The sequence below is a fragment of the Lacerta agilis genome, chromosome 13 (assembly GCF_009819535.1).
Source record: "Lacerta agilis isolate rLacAgi1 chromosome 13, rLacAgi1.pri, whole genome shotgun sequence".
Classification (NCBI taxonomy): domain Eukaryota; kingdom Metazoa; phylum Chordata; class Lepidosauria; order Squamata; family Lacertidae; genus Lacerta; species Lacerta agilis.
In genome coordinates, this window is record NC_046324.1 from 17,748,288 (window position 1) to 17,769,074 (window position 20,787).

At 43.4% G+C, this 20,787-nt stretch overlaps 1 protein-coding gene across 3 annotated transcripts in view; it reads left to right on the top strand.

The window, feature by feature from the left end:
* NTRK3 (neurotrophic receptor tyrosine kinase 3) overlaps positions 1-20,787 on the top strand; it is a 387,266-nt gene that overhangs the window by 128,940 nt on the left and 237,539 nt on the right. For all 3 annotated transcript variants that reach the window (XM_033167046.1, XM_033167047.1, XM_033167048.1), the window contains exon 4: positions 15,896-15,964. In XM_033167046.1, coding sequence (XP_033022937.1) covers positions 15,896-15,964 — 69 coding nt within the window. The remainder of the gene's footprint in view (positions 1-15,895; positions 15,965-20,787) is intronic.

Below are 20,787 nucleotides of genomic sequence, written 5' to 3' on the forward strand. Positions count from 1 at the left end.
GTTATCCAAGAGACTGGGTTCGATAGCTTCTCTGTAATGACTGAATTAAAAAAGGACGGTAAGAAAGCTTCCCTTGTCTTTATATTTTCCTGGGTCACCAGCCTCTGCCAGCATCCTGACACCCAGGTACTGAATAAGTTGGTATGGTATGGTATGGTATCACAGAACTGTCATAAACATTCTAACTGTGGAGGGAACTAAGCAGTCAGAAATATGATGTTCACAAACAGTCCAACTTCTGTGAATGAATTGAAAGGTCAGTTTGGCTGGGGGAGGGATTTCACAATTTCTCAAGGGATGGAATATTGTGGGGAGAGATTTTTGATGCAGGGAAATGAAGAGTTCATGTGCACATATAATCCCCAAACAATGAATGCAAAATGAAGGCCTTGATTTGCACATGGGAATTGAAACCAAGACACACAGTCCTGCTTGCCAAATTGGTCCACCACCATACTGTGCTGTTGCTGGGCTTGTGCAGGGTTTCTTTCTGTTGCCAGTGACACACCGCAGCCCCATGAATCCCATATTAGTGTGTGGGCTTATGAGCCGGAGGCCCCCCTCCCTTTATTTCAGAAGTAAGCATTCCCTCCACAAAGTGTCTAATTTCGCTTGCAAGACAATTATGGGTTTGCTTCAATGCTATTATTCAAAGATATCTTAAGAGCTTCTCCTCTGCCCACTCAGCTTTTGTTTCAAGAACATCATCTGAGAACTGACATAAATTGTTGCCAGAGAAGCCTGATACCCTCCTCCAAAGCAACAGAGGAGTGTTTTTGCCCATCATCTTGTTCCTCGCTGTGCCCATGAGGCTGGGAGATGAAGTTGATCCAGAGACACTTTGGGAGAGAAGAGAGAGGGAAGATCAGGGGGGATGAATGAAGAAAATTGGGAGGGGCAGTGATCGAGGGCAACGAACAGAGGAGAGAAGGGGTGGACTGGTGGAACTCACACAGAACGGGCTGCATTTCCCAGGGCCACTTTCCCTTCTGGGCAAACTTCCAAGTGGAGGGTGGTGCCAGAAGAAGAAGTGGGTGGGGCAATGAATGGAAATGTTATCTTGTACAGTAGGCTTATTTCCAGAGACAGTCACACAGCCCCTCTCTCGAACCTGGAGGCATTAACAAAGCTGCTGGGAAACATTTAGAATGCAAAGCAAGTTCAGCAAGGAGTGCAGGCCAGATTACCAAATAGGCAGAGTAGGCCTTTGGGCCCCACACCTTTTAGGGGCCCTCCAACAATGGATCAAAATAATATTGATTTGATCTTTAAAGAAAATTACAACCAAGTTTTCTTAGTTCAATGTGAGGGGCATGGGCATAGCCAGGATTTTTGTTAGGGGGCAGGCAGCCAAAGTTGAGCTTTTTTTTTTTTTTAGGGGAGCAGGCAGCAGGCTTTGGTTGGGGGGGGAGGCTTCTCCAGGGTGAGGCAGAACCTCTGCCAATTGAATACTTTCAATGCTTTTCCATATTTTTTGTGAATCTAGCCGGGGGGGCAGCTAGGCCCATGGTGAGGGGCCCCCTGAGATTTTTACAGTCTAGGGGCCTCCACAGGGTTTAATCCATCATGGGAGGTGTATGGTCTGGGTAGAGGCAATTCCTCTAACTCTGAGCTGCAGGCCCTTCCTTCTTCCCCTGTTCCTGAGACATAGCCTTTGTCTTAGTTTCTCCTGACACCTGGAGGTGCCCAATCAGCTTCTGTGAAAGGGAGAGGGAGAGGGAGGGAGTGGCTGGAGGCTATGAAACTCTCGTTTCATCAATTTAATGACGAGTCCCATTCTGCTAACTCATCCACTTTCCTCCTGAGCATGGGGAGGGGAGGGCTCCTAATAGGCTTGGCATGGCCGGGCACTTCTGCAGGCTTCATCTTGGCCACAGCTGAGTTATCTGAGGTTTCAATTTAGTCTAATATTTGCAGAGACAGATCCACGGCGTGGGCCTGTGGGCCTCAGCTGCGGCTGCTGCTTCTGGGATTTGCTGGAGTAATTTTCAGCACATTCATTAAGGGAGGACAGTACATTCTGCCTTAATGAGGAAAGCTGCTTACTAAACAGGAAACGGAGGGTGGCGGCAGCGGGGGGTGAAGTTGGGAGCACAAGGCTGGTTATATTTTCTTTGGAGGTCAGTTCGGTCCCTCTGAATAGAGGGCAGGAAGCTGTAGCATCAGCCTCCATCCTTGTTAGGGGTGGGGGAGGAATCCAGTCCAGTTCACATTTAAAAGCAAATCTACACAATTTGCACTTTCTGAAACACTTTGGAAACACAGCCGTCCTTTGAAATCTGCATGTCTCTGAATTTTGCAATGCAGTTCGCCAGCCAAGTAATGTGTAATCCACAAATAAAGTGTGTATAGAAATAAAGGAGTAAATAGGCCAATGTTACATATTACACACACACACACACACACACACACAGCTGCATTATACATTTAAAGGGCTGCTATCCCACTTCAAACAGCCATAGCTTCCCCCAAGGAATCCTGGGAACTGTGGTTTGTAAAGGGTGCTGAAAGGGATTAGGCTAGCCCTGATTCCCCTTACAGAGATAACATTCCCAGGCTTCTCTGGGAAGAGGGTTGATTGCTAAACCACTCTGCAAATGGTAGCTCTGTGAAAGGTTCCCTAACAACTCTCAGCAACCTTAACTAATGACAGCTCCCAGAATTCTTTGAGGGAAAGCCATGAGAGTTTAAAGTGACATAATACTGCTTTACGTATATAGTGCAGATTGCGCCACAGTATAAGGCAGCTTCATATGTCTGGAGATTTCTGGAGATAATGTGGACTTGTTTGCAAAAGTGGCTTTGGCTCATAGACAACTCAAACAAAAAACAAGTGACAAATTTGGGCAAACCGAGTGTTGCTTCTCTCCCTCTCCCTTTCTTGCTCCAAATGCTATTTTGCAAATGCTATTTTGCACACACACCTTTTTATCTTTCAGTCAGCCCGGTGCATTGTGAGGAAGGAATCAGTGTGCAGTTGTGAGTCAAAATGCATGAGTTGGGGGGGGGGGAGTCAGCTGTATGTGAGATCCTTCTAACCTCTGGATCCAGCAAGTCTTAAAGTATAAGCCAGGCTAGCTTCCTCTTGAGGTGATAGCATGGGTGATGGGCCATTAAGGGAAACAAAGGAAAGGGGCTGTGTGTGAGACAGCAAATGGGTAGGGCCCCTTCCCCTTGCTCACAGTTAGTTAGAAGGACAAAGCAGAGTTCAGAACTGAGTTGCAGCAAAGTGACCTAGAAGTAAGCAGCAAGCGGAAATGTAAAGAGAAAGAAGGAACTTTTTATCACATGTGGTGGGAATGTAAGAAGGTGAAAGGCTTCTGGGAAATGATATATAATGAGATGAAAAAAATGTTGAAATACACATTTATAAAGAAACCAGAAGCATTTCTGCTTGGAATTGTAGGAAAAGAGATTAATAGACAAGATAAAAAATTGTGCCTATACGCAACAACGGCAGCAAGAATGCTACTGGCACAGAAATGGAAGCAAGAAGAATTACCGACGATGGAAGAATGGCAGATAAAATTAATGTACTAATTAGATAAGATGACAGGAAGAATTCAAAACCGGCGGGACCAAGAATTCCTGAAGGATTGGACTAAGTTCGAGAAATATTTGAAAGACAATTGTGAACAACAAATCACGCTAGTAGGCTTACAAGAAGTTTTGTAAGGTTAATTTTAGGAAATAGTACGGAAATAATTTTGGATGGTAATAATTAATTGTTGAGATAAAAAGTAATAGTGAAATTGGAAATACAATAAGAAATTTGAAAATCCTGAGAAGAGGTTGATGGAAGTCAGAAAATATGTATAAGAGATGAATCTCAATGGATGTTTAAAAGAATGTATGTAAAATTTAATAAAAATTATTTTTTTAAAAAAATAGAAGCAGCAAGCAGGAGAGAAAATTAGAGCAATGTTTGTATCCAAGGCTGTGGCTATAGGAGAAACAAGGCACTTCTGGGGTGCTTATCATGTGAAACCCCTCCATCTTAGTAAATAATGTGTGTAAATAAACCACGTGTCATAAAGACACCCACAGTCTCTGCTGTTGCTCATTTCCACAAGAAAACACAAACCCTAGGAAAGCCCTTGGAATCTCGCACCACTCAGAGACTGGGGTGGGATGCAACAGTGTAATAGGACCTCACAGCAGCTTTTGTATTGTTTTAAAGCTGAAAAGCAGATGCAATGGGAGTAAATTGGCTCAGTGTTATGGCACTGGAGGGGGATCAGGTGTTTAACCCTTTCCCCCATGCTGTTTTCCTGATTGGAATATGTTCTTTCTGAAACCACTGTTAACCCTGTCAGGTGGCAGCAGCAGGGAGGGGATAGGGCAGAGAGATATATACATGTATTGTGCTTATCTCTCTCCTTCAACCACCCCAGGGAGGTTATTAGCATCGTTGGGAAGCAGTTTCAGTCAGGAACACAGAATAAAGATAACGTTTTCCCACCACCTCTCCCCCAGCACTGCTGCTCTGAGCCAGTTCCACCTTCCCAACTGCCCTGTGTGTGCTTTATAGCATTTTGCAAAAAGATGTCAGGATATCCAATTGCAGGAGATCCAGTTGTTCTGCCCTGAAACTGATGGCATATATGGATGCCTGTTGGACTCAATAAGCAGAGCCACCCCCACACCCCATCCCTAGAAAATAGGCAACTGGATTAGCTAACATGAAAGCCAATATGAATTTGGACCTCTGCCCACATTAGGGGGGAAGCAGAAAGAGGATGCGAGGAGGAAAATCTGAGCATGGGGAGAGAATCTCATTTGCAGTCCCACCCAAAATCCCACCCTCCTTGGAAGAGGACCCTTAGGTGAAGTGGGTCCCCACTCCCAGATTTTGCTCCTGTGGGCTTTTTTTTAATATGTCCCTCTGTTCAGTTTAATGCAGCAAAGATTGGCACCTTAAGGGTAGATGTAAATTATTCCGCAGCATGGATATTAAACTGAGCTGGAGAAGAATTTGGGGGCTTGAAAACCTCACACGCAGAGTTCATCTCCAAGCCTGAGCTTGAAGAAGTGTGATGGTACATACAGTTGGAACCACTTGAATGTCCCCTGTATGTGGGGTGCCATGGAAAGAATGGTGTGGACAGTTGATCTGTGATTCTGAGAAAGGATATGTGAAGAGTACCAAAAGTCTGAAAGACAAAGGTGAGTGAAAAGCAGCAAAGAATTCTCAGTTTGCGGTGCTAAGCAGAGCATGGCAATATTTTACCAAGGGTGACAATATGTCTCTCTGTGTAGAAATTCCTAATTCATACTTCCCAAAACAAGAAATGAACCAAAATGAAGCTATATTTTGAAATTCACAGTTCTCTGGATGTTGCAGTATAGTTCTCCAACCAAATATATACGAAAATGCATTATATTGGGGGAGGTGTGAATAAAAATGTATTAGTAAAAATAATAGTTTTTTTTAATGCATTATGTTAGAGAAAATTGCTTGGGAAATGATGTAAATTAGGTTAAAAATGCATTTGAAAGCATGTTTTACTGCTCAAATGGTGATGAGTTTTCATGAGGAGTTTTTGTTGTGATGAACACAAAACAGTAAAACTGGAAGAATAAGCAATGGAGAAAAATCACAATGGACGGATCTGTCCATCCTTTAACCGTGTGTGACCTTCCTGGGGAGATGTCCTTATTTACTTAGGCACAGAACAAGCCTTTTCCCCCATCAGCCCTGAATTGCCTCGCAAGCGAAGCCAACGCCGAGGAAAGCAGTTTCTGGGTTCGTGCTTCACTTCTAATTTATTCCAGGCGTGCGGTTTCTTGCTGGCGGCTCCACGCTGCTAATCCACCAGATCAGGATTTCATAGCTGGCAACATGTTATTAAAATGCGTTAAGAGCATCTCCCTGGCAGAAACAAATGTGTCAGGTTTGAAACCAGGAAAGGAAGGGGGGAAGGTGACCGTAGAAGGGGACGTGGGTGTTTGAAGGGGGCGGCAATAGGCAGTAATAATAATAATAATAATAATAATAATAATAATAATAATAATAATAATAATATGGTGGGGAGGGATAGGAGCAGGAGGGCTCCTTTCCAGCATAATCATCCTCCTGCCCTGGCCTTGGACTGATCACAATAATATAGTTTGCAGCTTAATTACAGAGGCTCTTGTTTGTAAGTGTCATTAATGAGGCATCTGGCTTAATTTAGCTGAATAAAAATGCCTCTTAATAGTAGAGCCCGCTTTGCTGGCGCTTAATTGAGGGAAAAGCAAACATACCATTTCCCTTCACACTAAATTCCAATTGTTCTGGGTTTTACCAAGGAGAGGGGGAAAACCTCCCCCATAAAAAACAACAACAACAACCCTCAAATGTTTTAAATAACATGCAAACAAGCAAACATCGCCAGAAGCCGGAAGGGAGAGCAGGTTTTGCCAAGCCACCTTGGCCTGTGCTTGCCTATTTGTTCTGCTGTAGAGATGAATTGTGGATGACCATATACCCCAGGTTCTATTAACCCTCTCCAGTGTCTTCTCCCCCCCCCCAGGGAGATATTGAGTTCAAAACTCTACACTGAGAACACCCAGTTTTGTGCAGAGAGAAGCTAAACAATGAGGCTTTTTCCAACCAAGCTTTGCTCAGAACAGACCCACTGAAATTAATGGATCTAAGTTTGGCATGTCCACTAATTTCAATGGGTCTACTCTGCGTAGGACTAACATGGGCTACAGCCCTCTATAATCTATACATTATGTAAAATCAAGGATTTGCATATATTAGGATTCACACTTATACCCCTTATTCCAGGAAAAAGCTCCCTTGAATTCATTGGGATTTACTTCAGAGTAGGGAGACGACAATTTCAGCTCCCTGACAGTCTTGTTTTTCCAGTCTTAAATTCAGCTTTCCAGGTTGGCATTAAATAATAATAATAATCATGAAAATTCACCAGAATTTCTGTGTGAATTTCTCCCAATAAACACAATTTTTGTATGCAGTTTTGACTAATATGCATGTTTTTGCAAATGCTTTTCCGTAATACATGTTATCTTCACTTACGTCTTCATTTTGATGCACGCTTTCCCATAATATATGCAATTTCGTGAACACTGTTTGATTGGAGAACTGCATCACAAAATTCGGATAAGTGTGACTTATGAAGGATGTCTACGGTCCAGCTCCTAGATTTGGCTTTAAATGTGTTGTGAATCAAATCTCTCCTCCATCTCTAATTCATTGTGGACATATAAGTATAAAGCGGCAAAGAAACATGCAGGAAACTGTAATTCAGCCCCCGAGAAACCTAGCTCAGCAAACACACGACTTTTGCCAGATTAACTTCCCGCTGCTTGAGTTGGATTTGACAAACCTATTTGTTTCCTACCTGCCCCCTAATTGGAAATTGAAAAATAGCTTTTCTTTTCCCTGACCCCCAATTCCCAAATCCATTCTCCCTCCTCCTCTCTCTTGCACACATCAACCAACCATTTTTTCTTATGGCATCATTATGCTCATTAACTTGGGAGATATTTTATTGGGGAGGCAAAGGTAATAATAATAATAATAATAATAATAATAATAATAATAATAATAATAATAATAATAATACCACACCCAGCCACTCTAGGCGGTTCCCAACAGAATATTAAAAACATAATAAAACCTCAAACTTTATAAACTTATCCATCAAATAGACTTATCCATCAATCCCTAGTGTATACATATACATGCATTTAGAGGCATTTAGAGGGACCTTGGCTCCTAGGAGTTGGCTCCTATGGAAGCAGGTCTGGTTGGCATGCGAGCTGGAGGCTCCACCTTCTGGGATGCATATCTAGGCAAATGTTTCAGTGTGCTTCCCCTTTTCCCCAAGTGGTCTTACGTGCAGCTAACCACCTTGGCCCTGTGATGATGTGGCAAGAGGGGTTGTGTTTCTGAGAGCTGTCCAGAAACCCAGGCAACTGGTATGACGACATTCAGTCCTTGAGCAGTGGTATCCAGATTCATTTGCTCCTCGAGGTCATTGGCAGCTTGGAGATCTCCTGCCGGGTCCTGCTTCGCTTGAGTTCTATCCAACTAAGTTTTAGTCTGAGTAGATCCATTGAATTTACTGGCTCTAAGTTGGCTAGTAGGGTCAGTAGCTCTGCTCAGAGTAGCATTAGCATTGGCTGCAAAGTATTGCCCCTTCTCTGAGGACGCCTCTGGTTTCAGTACCAGGCAGGGCTAAACCATCACATCGCTGAGCAGTTCAGTTTATTTTCTGATCCAGAGGAAAACAAAATGTCTTGAGGACGTGCTGCTTCATTAGTAATGCAGCTGAGTGCATAATGTCATTGTCTTCTTCTGTAATGGGATTACTGCTTCCCACAATAATGGGATTCCATTACTGCTTGTTATTTATCTGTTACATTGCTTTCCAGTTCTGTGTGCAGAACTTTGGACAAATATCCAAAAGCAAACACTTTAAAAAAATAAAAATCTGATGCAAGTGGGCATTTTAAATTGGAGTAGGTCATCAACCAGGCAAGGTAACTGTGAATATCACCCCCTTACACACAGATACACGCACACAACATACCGTATTGACATCTGATCTGACATTGCCGACACAGTCCCCAAATCCTGCTTGGCAACCTTAAGCGTTAAAAATGTGGCTTTTGTTTATGTATTAAGGGAGCTGTTTGTGGTTTTTGTTTCTTCATTATGATAACATTAATCATAAGACTATAAGAAGAACCTGCTGGATCAGGAAAGTGGCTTATTCGGTCCCAGCTTCCTGTTATCTTGGTAGCCAATCATATGTCTGCGGAAAACTCACAAGCAGGATTTGAGCACAAGAGAACTTTCCTCTCCTGCAGTTTCCAGCAGCTGGTATCCAGAAGCATCACTGCCTTGACTGTGGAAGCCATCATGGCTAGTCCTATCCTTCATGAATCTGTCTAATCCTATTTTAAAATCATCGAAGTTGGTGGCCATCATTGCCTCCTGTAGCAATGAGTTCCATAGTGTAACTAAGCACTGCACGAAGGAGCACTTTTTATGTCTGTCCTGAGTCTTCCAACATTCAGCTTCATTGGATATCCCTGAATTAGAACTAGAGTTTTATGAGGGAGGGGAAAAAAAAACCTTCTTTCTACTTCCTCCATGCTAAGCAGAATTGCATGAATTTGTCTCATGCCACCTCTTACTCACCTGTGGTCATGTGGTTCGGATGCCTGATTATTGTCTTCCAAAGCAACTGCTCTATTCCCAATTTAAGAATGGGAAGTGAAATACCGGTGGACGACAAAGGAGTTTTAAAGACACTCTCAAGGTAAATTTTAAAAAATGCAGTATAGGCACAGAAAATTGGGAAACACTGGCATGCGAGTTATCCAATTGGAGCATAGCCTTTACCAAAGGTGTCATAGACTTTGAGGAAGCACGAACTCAGGACGAAAGGGAAAAAGGGAGAAACGATCTAAGAGGAAGACATGTCTGGCAAATCTTAACTATGATCAGCTCCCACCCAGAAGCCTATGTCCCCACAGTGGAAGGACGTGTGGATCCAGCATGGGCCTCCACAGTCACTTACGCACACACCGTTAAGACTACGTTCATGGAAGACAATCTTACTTGGCTACGAGTGATCACCAAAGAAGCAGAAGAAGAAAGACCTTTCCTCTGAACTGGAAAGTCCCAAATGCTGCAACCTTTCCTTGTGCGGGTATGGCTCCATTCCCTTGATAATGTTGGTTCCCCTTTTCTATGGTGTCCAACTCTACCATATACTTTTTGAGGTGAGGCAACCAAAACTGTACACATTATTCAAAATGGTGTAGCACTATATAATGGCATTATGTTATTGGCATTTTTAAAAAAAAATTGTACACTGGGCTGATAACTTCCTTTTAAGTGATGTCTCAGATGGATTCGCCTGGTTTGGATGTTCAGATTGGAGACAGAATGGGCAGTTTTGTGTTGAAAGCTGTAGGAGAGGACTTTGTCTGGTATTCGGTATGTTACTTCCTCTATGTGGGAGGCAGATCAACTTGAATCACCTGGTGGGTCAAGTTTGGCCTGTGAACCAGAGGTTCCCATTGGTTCTCTATAATATAGAACACCCACCACTTTTATTCTGGGATGCCAAAATGTTGTTTTTTTGTGATTCCTAGCCCTTCCCCCATCTGAAAAAGGTCTCACCCACATCAACAAGCAGCTCCTAGAGGGTTGGCAATGGATGGCCCCCTGCCCTCAGCCACCCCTGCTATATAAGGAAGTAAGGCACACACTAAATACCTAGGGCATTGGTGCAAGCGTTGAGTTGGGAGCCAGAAGTGACTCACCCTAGTAGCACTGCCAGTTGTGGTTTACATCTCTGCAAAACCCAGACACCCAGTTTTGTGAGCATCCTAGAACCAACTCTTAGTGAACACTCAAGGTGGAAGCTTTGTCCTCATCCTTTTGCCCCTTCCAGCCCGTACTGTGCTTCTGATGTAGGATTTCTTGCCAGCTGCTTAAAAGTGAAGGGAATGTGGCATGTGGATTATTGCTTTGTTGTTCTCCCAGAGGGAATGAGCGAGGCTGAGAACAAGAAAACATCTCCCCACCCCCTGTAGACCTCCATTTACCAGCTAGCGAGGAGGACCTGTTTCCTATCTCCCATTGTGCCCTGGCCTAAATTGTAATAACAACATCATGCTATTTTTGATTCCGTATTTGCGTGGAAAGCTTGCGGTCTCTTTGTGTCTGTGTTTTGCTTTACCTCTTTTAGAATCCAGTTCTTCTCTTGACATTTCTGCTTAATGTAGCAAAACATGACCTTTGCGAAAGGACACTTCCAGAGAGATGAGTATTCCCTTTTTTATTCTGCCTCAGAGTTGCTCCCCCTTTGTCCTTTCTCCCTTCTGTTTTCTCTCTCCTCTGCCCTAATCTTTCTCTGGTTAGAGGATGGGAGGGGGGAGACAACCACTTTCTTCCCACCTCTCAAGCTATGCAATGCTTCTTGGTCCAATTTTGCCCCTATTGGACTTGTCTATTGAGAGATGGATGAACTTGTATGATAGCTAATTAGAGAACACTGAACTTAACCCAGGGTTGTTGTGTTGTTCAGTTGTTCTGTTGTGTCCAACTCTTCGTGACCCCATGGACCAGAGCATGCCAGGCACGCAGATGCCTGTTGTCTTTGTCCATGGAGTTTTCTTGGCAGGGATACTGGAGTGGCTTGCTGGTTCCTTCTCCAGGTGGATCACATTTAGTCTAAACTCTCCACTATGACCTGTACATCTTGGGTGGCCCTGCATGGCATAGCTCATAGCTTCCCTGAGTTATTCAAGCCCCTTCGCCACGATAAGGCAGTGATCCATGAAGGAGTAACTCAGGGTAGGGATGGCCAATTCTGACAATTTCAATTTCTCTCATTTTTTCATCTTCTTGTTCTCCAAGTTCACACTGCAGTTTGCAACTTTTTTTAAAAAAAAAAAAAAACCTAAAAAGAAAAAAGAAAACATCAGCAAATTTCTTCTAATATACACATTTTTGTATGTGAGGTTGCCTAATAAATGCATTTTCCCTCAAGCGTGTTTTCCCTAATATTTATATTTTTCCTCATAAGATGCAATTTTGTATGTTACTTTCACTAATATTTTTCCCCTGCACACTTTCTGCACACACCTTAGACTAGAAAGTTCATCCTATTATGTCTCCTCTCAGCTGGCATATGCACTACATATGCATTTTTGTACACATTACTTGCTGGAGAACTTAATTGCAAAATTCAGAGAAGTGCGAATTTTGAAAGATGGCTGCGTTTTAGTTCTTGTATTGTTTCGGAAAGTGAAAATTAGGTAGATTTAAATGCAAACATAGTCCTATTCCCACCCACCCCCATCCCTATGCTTGAGAGCCAGTTTCAAGACCTTGTGGTTTTGATTTCTTGTTACTATTATAAGAACGGAACATGCCGCTTTTGCAAAGGAACAAATACAAAAAAAACAACAACAAAGCAGAATAAAACCCTCAACCCCAAGAAAACCGTTTCATGACCTTGGAATAAAAATTGTCACAAAGAGAGGCCAAAGGTCAGGTGTCAAAACTGAGGCAGGTTCTGTGTTAGGCTGTGGAAAGCGAGATGAGCACCACAACCCCAGAGTCGTCTGCGACTGGACTTAACGGTCAGGGGTCCCTTTACCTTTTAGAGTCTGATTCTGGCAAAGGTCAGTAGCCAGTGGAGAAGAAAGGGGCTGGTGGATGGGTACTGAATGGAACAAAGGAGAACTAAAAAGTGAGGAATATAGTCAAATATGGACTTGGGTGGATTCCTGCTGCCAGGAATAGCTTCCACAGTGACTGCCTCTTTAAGGAGGCCATAATCCATTTATCCAGTTGCCAAGAAATGGGTGGGAGCTCAAGAGCTTAACCAGCCTAGAAGAAGTAGAAAGAGATGAAGTGTCCTCCATATGTAGTTGGACTACAACTCCCATCAGCCCCAGCTTGTTCCAGTGATGGAAATCATAGTAAAACAACAACTGGAGAACATCAAGTTTTCCACACCTGTCTGAAAGTGTATATTTTCAGTGTCCTGAGTTGGACAGTGCTGGGGGCATCTTTTTGTGTATTGTCTACCTCCACTGTTGGAAGCCGTATGTCTCTGAAAGCCAGTTGCTGGGGAAAGCAAGTGGGGAGGTTGCTATTGCACTCAAGTCCTGCTTGTGGGTTTTCCATAGCCATCTTTTGGCCACTGTGAGACCAGGATACTGAACTAGATGGGCCCTAGATGGGCCCTCGGCCTGATCCAATGGGGCTCCTTTTATGTTTTTAGAATGTGAGCTTAAGAGGAGGATACCACTGCCTGGCCTCAGCTTCTCAGAGGTGGCCCCTTGGCTACCACCACCCCTCATGGCTTTGTGATTCTTCTTTTCTCACTTTTAGTTCACAGTGCACTAAAACCATACAGATAATTAGGTAATGTAAAATATCTAAACCAGAGAAAGTAAGGAGAGTGGGGGAACCAAAACAACAATACAGTGGTGCCCCGCTAGACGAAAATAATTCGTTCTACGATTTTTTTCGTCTAGCAGTTTTTTCGTCTTGCGAAGCGGCAATGACAGCTGCGCTCCGCTAAACAAAAAAAAAAAAAAAAGACGAACATTTTTCGTCTTGCGAAGCAGCCCCATTGACTTTTTCGTCTTGCGGGGCGGCTTCCGCTAGACGAATGCCGTTCGTCTAGCGAGTTTTTCGTCTAGCGAGGCATTCGTCTAGCGGGGCACCACTGTATCCTGATTAAACATAGTTGAAAGCCAGGTGAAATACATGTGTGTATTGCCTTACTAAAGATGGAGCTAGTTTAGCACCCTTTGGAGAGGCACTGCTGCAGCCGAGTTGGTGCCACAGAGAAGGCTCTGTCTCAGATTCCCACCCATGGAAACACTAGGGATACAGGAAGTTGCCTTGAGTTTGGCTTCAGATGCTGTGTCTAAAACCTTAAAATATATTCATCCTTCAATCTGTTGTACAGTCCTAGGGACCATTCAAGAAGGGGCCATATCACTGGCAGAGTTTGATCAGTAGGAAGACCTCTTCCTGAGACCCTAGAGAACTACTCGCAGAATAAGTGTACACATGGTCTGTTGTAGTAGAAAGCAGCTTTCTAGGTTACTCACTGATGTTTTCCCCTTTATCATGGGGGTGAGGAACCTGTGACCATCCAATTGTTGTTGGACTACAACACCCAGCATTCCCTGATCATCGGCTATGTTGGGTGGGGCAGATGGGAGTTGGAGTCCAGTTCCCCATCCCTGCTTTACTACACGGAGTTGTGTATTGGTGTCATCTCTATAGAAAACAGCACTTTTCCTCTGTCGATGCCCTTGTTCTTTCTCAGCTCCCTAAGTGGCTTGGGGAGGGGATGTGAAAGGTTGGGGTTTTGGATGCTGGTTTGCAAATGCTGCCTGTGGAAAACAGACTCTGCCCCCCTCTTTTTTTGTCTTTCCCCGCTGGAGTGGAGGGGACTTCTCAGAGGTTGTCTTGGGTTGCCATGGCAGCAGCCTCATTCGGTGTGAATATGGCAAAGATGCAGAAGGCAAATTTAGATCCTTTAAAAAAAAAAAACACCTCACAGTGTTAAAATTCCTCGCTGTGCTTTCACAGGGAAGGCCTGCCAAATGCTCTCCCCATCTTGCTATAGTTTGTGTATGTGTATACACCCAGCAACCATGTTTCCACGACCCACCCTCCATTAAAAACACAAAAATAAAAAGTATAGTTATTAACGCCTGCCTCAGGTCCCATCTGCACTATATGTTTAAATAGTCCAATTGTTGGGTGTAAAATATTGCGGAGCAGGTATTTTAAGGAGGTCAGTATATGGAGTGGATGCAGGGGTGTGTGACAGTGAGTGAGTGAGTGACACACACACACACACACACACACACACACAGAGGGGGGGAGAGAAATTTTCCAAAAGGAGATAAATATGATATGATAAGTTGCCAAGAGGGAGAGTACAATACCACCATACTTTAAAGCACTTCCATACCATTTTAAACCTCCATGGTGTCCCCCAAACAATCATGGGAACTGTAGTTTGTAAAGGGTGCTTATAGATGTTCCCCTCGCAAAGGAAGAATTCAAAGAGTTCTCTGGGAAGAGGGATTGGGTTGTTAAACCACTCTTGAGAATTATAGCTCTGTGAGGGGAATAGGGCTCCCCTAACAACTCTCACTACCCTTCACAAACTACAGCTTCCAGAATCCTTTGGGAGGAGGAGAAGCCAGGACTGTTGCAACACTGCTTTAAATGTATGCTGCAGATGCGGCCTTGGTCTGTGTAAAATGGGCTGGGGTTTCATTCATAAGTTTTCTTATCTGCCCTTTACCATGCAGTCCCAGAGAGGGTAGTTATAAAAACAAAACTCTTTCAATTCCACAAACTTAATAAATAAAAACAAGCAAAAGCATTCCAGAACAGTGTAAATTGAGCAAAAGAGGTGGGTCTCAGTGTAAAGAGGTGTGAATTCAGCATACAGCAGAAGTTATGTAACAAAAGATCCTAGTGGGAATGAGTTCCACAGTTTAGGGGCCGCCACAGAGGAAGCTCTCTTCTGGGTTGCCTTTCCCGGCACTTCTGAGGGTGGTGGAGAGACCAAGACAACCCCTTCTGCAGATCTTAAGAGTTTAGAGTTATAATTGTTTCACATACATTATCTTGTTCCAGTGGTTCTGTAAGGCATAGTCATTGGGTTGTCTCAAAGTATGTCCTAGTCAGGGTAGACCTATGGAAAGTAATGGGCCTAAGGTGGGCATGTTTATTAATTTCTGAAAGAGAGGGGGGCGGGGAAGAGAGAGAGAGATTTGCCAAAGTTCAACTGTAAGTCCCAGCCCAACACTGAATTAGGTGCAGTTAAGCCTCTCAGTGAATAAAATTTTGCAGAATAGAAAAAGTGGTGGAGCGAATAGTGCAAAATAAGAGCTATAATGCAAATTGCATAATTTCTACAGCTTGCAGAATTAATGTTACAGAATTTGGATTTCCTGGGCATTTAACTTTTTTAAAACAACAACAACAACAACAACATTGTATGGAATACTTACCACACTGATAAAATACCTGCTTATGCATTGGGCCTACTTTGACATTAATATCAGAGTAGCAATAGATCCTTGGAAATATTGGCAATAGATTTTTCCCTGTTTAATTAGAATCATTTATTCATGCTGAGAGAGCACATTTTGCAATATATTGATTTTTCATTTTATCTTTCTAATTTTGGTTGTCGTCGGGAAAGACTACCTTAATTTCTCTTTTTCTAGTGTCTCTCCCCCCCCCCCCCAACTTGTAATATCTCTACTTCTACAGGGTAATTATGAGCTGAGCTCAGTTGCAGAAGTTGCAATGTGGAGATAATTATTCACAGTAAATTCTTCCTCTCTCTTTTTTCTCCCCTCTCAGAAACCTCTCTGGTAACCGGCTGACTACGTTGTCGTGGCTACTCTTCAAGACATTGAGACTTACTGAGCTGTAAGTTTTTATTTGGGAGGTGTTGTCTGAAAATGTAAATGGGAGGGGGAAGGCCAAAGGAAGAGGCAGTTAGGAGACCTTTTAAGGATTCAAACAGGATGGAAAAATTGAAGGAAGCAGAAATGCATATTAACGATAAAGACATGGCTGATGCAGGAAAATGGTGATCCTGTGTTAACCCTCCTCCTCTTCTGGAGGTAAAAAATATTGGGACACAGGTGGCGCTGTGGTCTAAACCACCGAGCCTTTTGGGCTTACCCATCAGAAGGTCGACGGGTCAAATCCGTGTGACGGGGTGAGCTCCTGTTGCTCTGTCCCAGCTCCTGCTAACCTAGCAGTTTGAAAGCACGCCAGTGCAAGTAGATACCGGTAAATAGGTACCACTGCGGCAGGAAGGTAAAGGGCGTTTCCGTGTGCTCAGGTTTCCATCACTGTGTCCCGTTGTGCCAGAAGCAGTTTAGTCATGCTGGCCACATGACCTGGAAAGCTGTCTGTGGACAAACGTCAGCTCCCTTGCCCTGAAAAGCAAGATGAGCTCCGCACCCCATAGTCAAATTCAACTGGACTTAACCATCCAGGGGTCCTTTACCTTTTACCTTACCTCTTCTGGGATGTGTTGTGAAACCTGCCTAGTCTCAAAAAGGGGGGGCAGGGGAATCACAGGGCTGGACCACCCAGGCGGCAAGGTAAGGTGACTATTTCAGGTGGCAGGATAGGGGCTCTTGTTGTTGTTCAGTCGTTCAGTCGTGTCCGACTCTTTGTGACCCCATGGACCAGAGCACGCCAGGCACGCCTATCCTTCACTGCCTCCCGCAGTTTGGCCAAACCCATGTTAGTAGCTTCGAGAACACTGTCCAACCATCTCATCCTCTGTCGTCCCCTTCTCCTTGTGCCCTCCATCTTTCCCAACATCAGGGTCTTTTCCAGGGAGTCTTCTCTTCTCATGAGGTGGCCAAAGTACTGGAGCCTCAACTTCAGGATCTCTCCTTCCAGTGAGCACTCAGGGCTGATTTCCTTGAGAATGGATAGGTTTGATCTTCTTGCAGTCCATGGGACTCTCAAGAGTCTCCTCCAGCACCATAATTCAAAAGCATCAATTCTTCGGCGATCAGCCTTCTTGATGGTCCAGCTCTCACTTCCATACATTACTACTGGGAAAACCATAGCTTTAACTATACAGACCAGTTCCTCCTCCAAGTGGATCACGTTTGGTCCAAACTCTCCACTATGACCTGTCCATCTTGACTGTCCATAGCTTCCCTGAGTAATTCAAGCCCCTTTGCCATGACAAGGCAGTGATCCATGAAGGGGAGGATAGGGGCAGTAGATTCCAATATGGATCTTCATCCCCCGCCTTGTTCCTCATGTGGATCTTCACTCGCCCTTTCCCCCCTGGCTGGAAGAGGGAGGGAATGCCATTTTCTGGTTTCCTTAAGGTGCCAAAATGTCTTGGGCCAGTCCTGGGCAAGGGAGGAAGTGTTGCATAGGGGCTGGAGCAAATCCCCCCATGAGAAAAGGTTACAATGTTTGGAGCTGTAGAGCTTGGGTCAGGGAGACGTATAAGTTAGAGCAGGATATGGCGAAGGTATACAAAATTATACATCATGTGGAGACTGCGGACAGGGAGAAATGTTTTTCTCCTTTTCTCATAATACTAGAATCAGGTGCCATCCGATGAAGCTGAATGGCGGGTGGTTCTGCACAAACAACAGAAAATACATTTTCACACAGCACATAGCAAAACTATGGAATTTGCTCCCACAAGATGTTGTCATGGCCGGCATGTTGGACAGTTTTAAAAGGTGGTTACACAAATTCATGGAGAATGCGGCTATCCATGCCTACTAGCCACCTCCCCTGTCAAAAACAAGATGCCTCTGAATGGCAGCTGCTGGGAATCGCAACTGGGGAGAATGCTGTGAAGCTCAGGACCTATTTTCAGGCTTCCCGTGGGCATCTTATTGGCCACTATGAGAAAAGGGTGCTTGACTAGATGGGGCATTGGCTTGATCCAGAAGACTCTCCTTATGTTCTTTGGCACATCTTAGCTGTAGTTTTTAGGCAGACCAGAAGAAGCAATGGCTTTTTGACCTTCCTTCTCTGCAACAACTGAAGCACTTTTCCTACTACTGCATGTGAGATAGGCTAGCATCTCCCTTGGGGCCTAGCAGGTCTGCAGCTTCCTGAATTATAAATAAAGCATTCAGCGCCATATGAGAAGAATAAGTGGACATGAAATCAATGGAGTGGTGCCCTGGTGACCTGTTTTGTTGAGTTTTAGAAATAGTTCTGTGTCAGAAATAAAAGCATATACGTTATGTAGGATTCATCCCAGAGGATCATGGGAATATCTCATTCATCCTCACCTGTGATCAATAGAGCTGTAAGTAAGAAGTGACTTATTGAAGAATAAAGACCAGTCCCTCAAGTGGGACTCAGTGTGTTATCACCAGTGTAAACTCAGCATAGATGCTCCCCCCTACCATCAAGTCATTACATACAGAAAAGACTGATAGTAATATTGCAGAAATAAAGCAAAGCCCATGCTTGAGGGAGACGTCTGGCTAAAATGCTGAATTTGGAATTGATTCTCTGTGCTAATGGCAACTCAAACATTGTCATGGCTTCAGATAATAGTTCGATTCAATTCAGTTCATGTTCAAAAGGGGAATTTACATAATTTGTAGTTTCCTAAACAATGCATGAACTGAAACTCAGCCGTCCTTTGAAATTTGCACTTCTCTGAATTTTGCATTGCTGTTTTCCACCCAAGTAATCTGTGCTAAAATGCATGTATTAAATTGTTGTAGAAATATAGCATACAAAAATGCATTATATTAGAGAAGTGTGTTTCGGGAAAATGTGTATACTAGGAGAAACTGCATATAATATATATTAGGAGACATTCACATTAAGCTGATGACAAATTTTCATGAGCAGCTTTTTAAAAATTGAAATCTGATGTTGGAGAACTGAATTTAAAACTGGGAAAATGCAAAAACTCAGAGAAACCATGAACGGTGTATTAGCCCATCCCTAGTGAGAACCCCTATCTCCTGGTAGTGCACACTTCTTTATATTCATAGTATCTGAGATTTAATTCTCCATTGAAATGATCCGAGATAGCCGAACTGCAATAAAGAGAGACCATGGAGTGCTGTTGATTCTTAATGTGGACAAGACTGGACTAGATTGACCAAACATGGTCTCCTGACTCTGCATCAGGACCAAGCTACATTTGATGCTTATCATGTGTGCAAACCCTTGTGTGCAAACCTTTTCTTCCCAAATTATCAGTATAGGTCCCCCTTTTAAGGTCTTGGGGGGAGCTTTACCCCTTGAACAGCACAAGAAGATCCTTGCCGGATCAGACCAAAGCTCTATTTAGTCCTGTATTTTGTTCTCACAGATGCCTATGGGGAGCCCGCAAGCAGGACATGAGCGCAAGAGCAGTCTTTCCACTTATGTTCTCCATCAAGTGTTATTCAGAGGCATGATCAGAGGCAAATTCAGAGGCATGCCTTTCTCTTTTCCCTTCCACCCAGCATACCTATGGGGAATCTTGTAGGAACAAGACATTAGGCTGGCAACACTTTCAACCTGAACGTACAAATTAAAAAATGCCGTCTGAATGCACTTGCCCTTTCCAGGAATAAGTATTGCTAAATATGTCTCTAGAGGAGGAAACTTCCAGCTCATCTGGCTATAGCTCTGCAATGGCTCTTAAACAGATGGCTGGAACGGAGGGAAATTAACTTTACAAGGGTGCTAAGAATAGAAGAAAATTACCTCCTCCGACTTGGAAATCCTTTCTAAGATGTAACTTTGTTGTAGATAACTCCACATGGCTTGGGTCGGTCTGACATCAATGCTGTGAGCCTAGGGATGAGCAAATCAGTCTATTACTGGTCCATGGCACTTTGTTTCAATAGAATTTGCTTCAAACAAACAAACCCCACATGAAAAATCACATTTAAGCATGTATTCATATGTTTCTAAATTCATCCAAATTTTGAAATGCATCTATCCTCAAAATACACTTTAAAAAATACATTATTTTTTTAAAAAAAGTATTTGGATATATTGGGTTGAATTCATTGTGGTACCAAGTTTAACCTTTAGAAGGCATCTGAAGGCAGCTCTGTAGAAGGAAGCTTTTTAATGTGTAATGTTTTATATATGTTGGAAGCTGCCCAGAATGGCTTGGGCAACCCAGTCAGGTGGGCGGGATACAAAGAATAAAATTATTATTATTATTATTATTATTATTATTATTATTATTATTATTATGTTAAAGTCAGTTGGTGGTATACTTGTTGGGCTTGTGGAACTTTGCTGCCGAAGGGAAAACACAAGTACAGTGGAACCTCGGAAGCTGAATGCCTTTGAACTCGAACGTTTCGGTTCCCGAACAATCAAAAACTGGAAGTGATTGTTCAGTTTTTTGAATGATTTTCAGAAGCCAAACGTCTGACGTAGCTTCCACGGCTTCCGGTTGGCTTCAGGACTCTCCTGCAGCTAATCGGAAATCACACCTTGGTTTTTGAGCTGTTCTGGGTGTCGAACAGACTCACGGAACAGATTAAATTTGAAAACCAAGGTACAAACTGTACATTACCAACCATTGTTGTATAATGGATTGCACACCAAGAATCAGCGGTTGCACAACAAGCACCCATTAGTTACATTGGATTCCTTTGTGGTGCAGCCTTTAAACTCTGCCATCCACTAATGCAGGGGCTCTCGCAGTAGCGGAGAGAAAATGCTGGAGGTGGCCCATTTAAGCTGCCAAGAATTGTGTTTTCAACATTTGAAGAAGTACA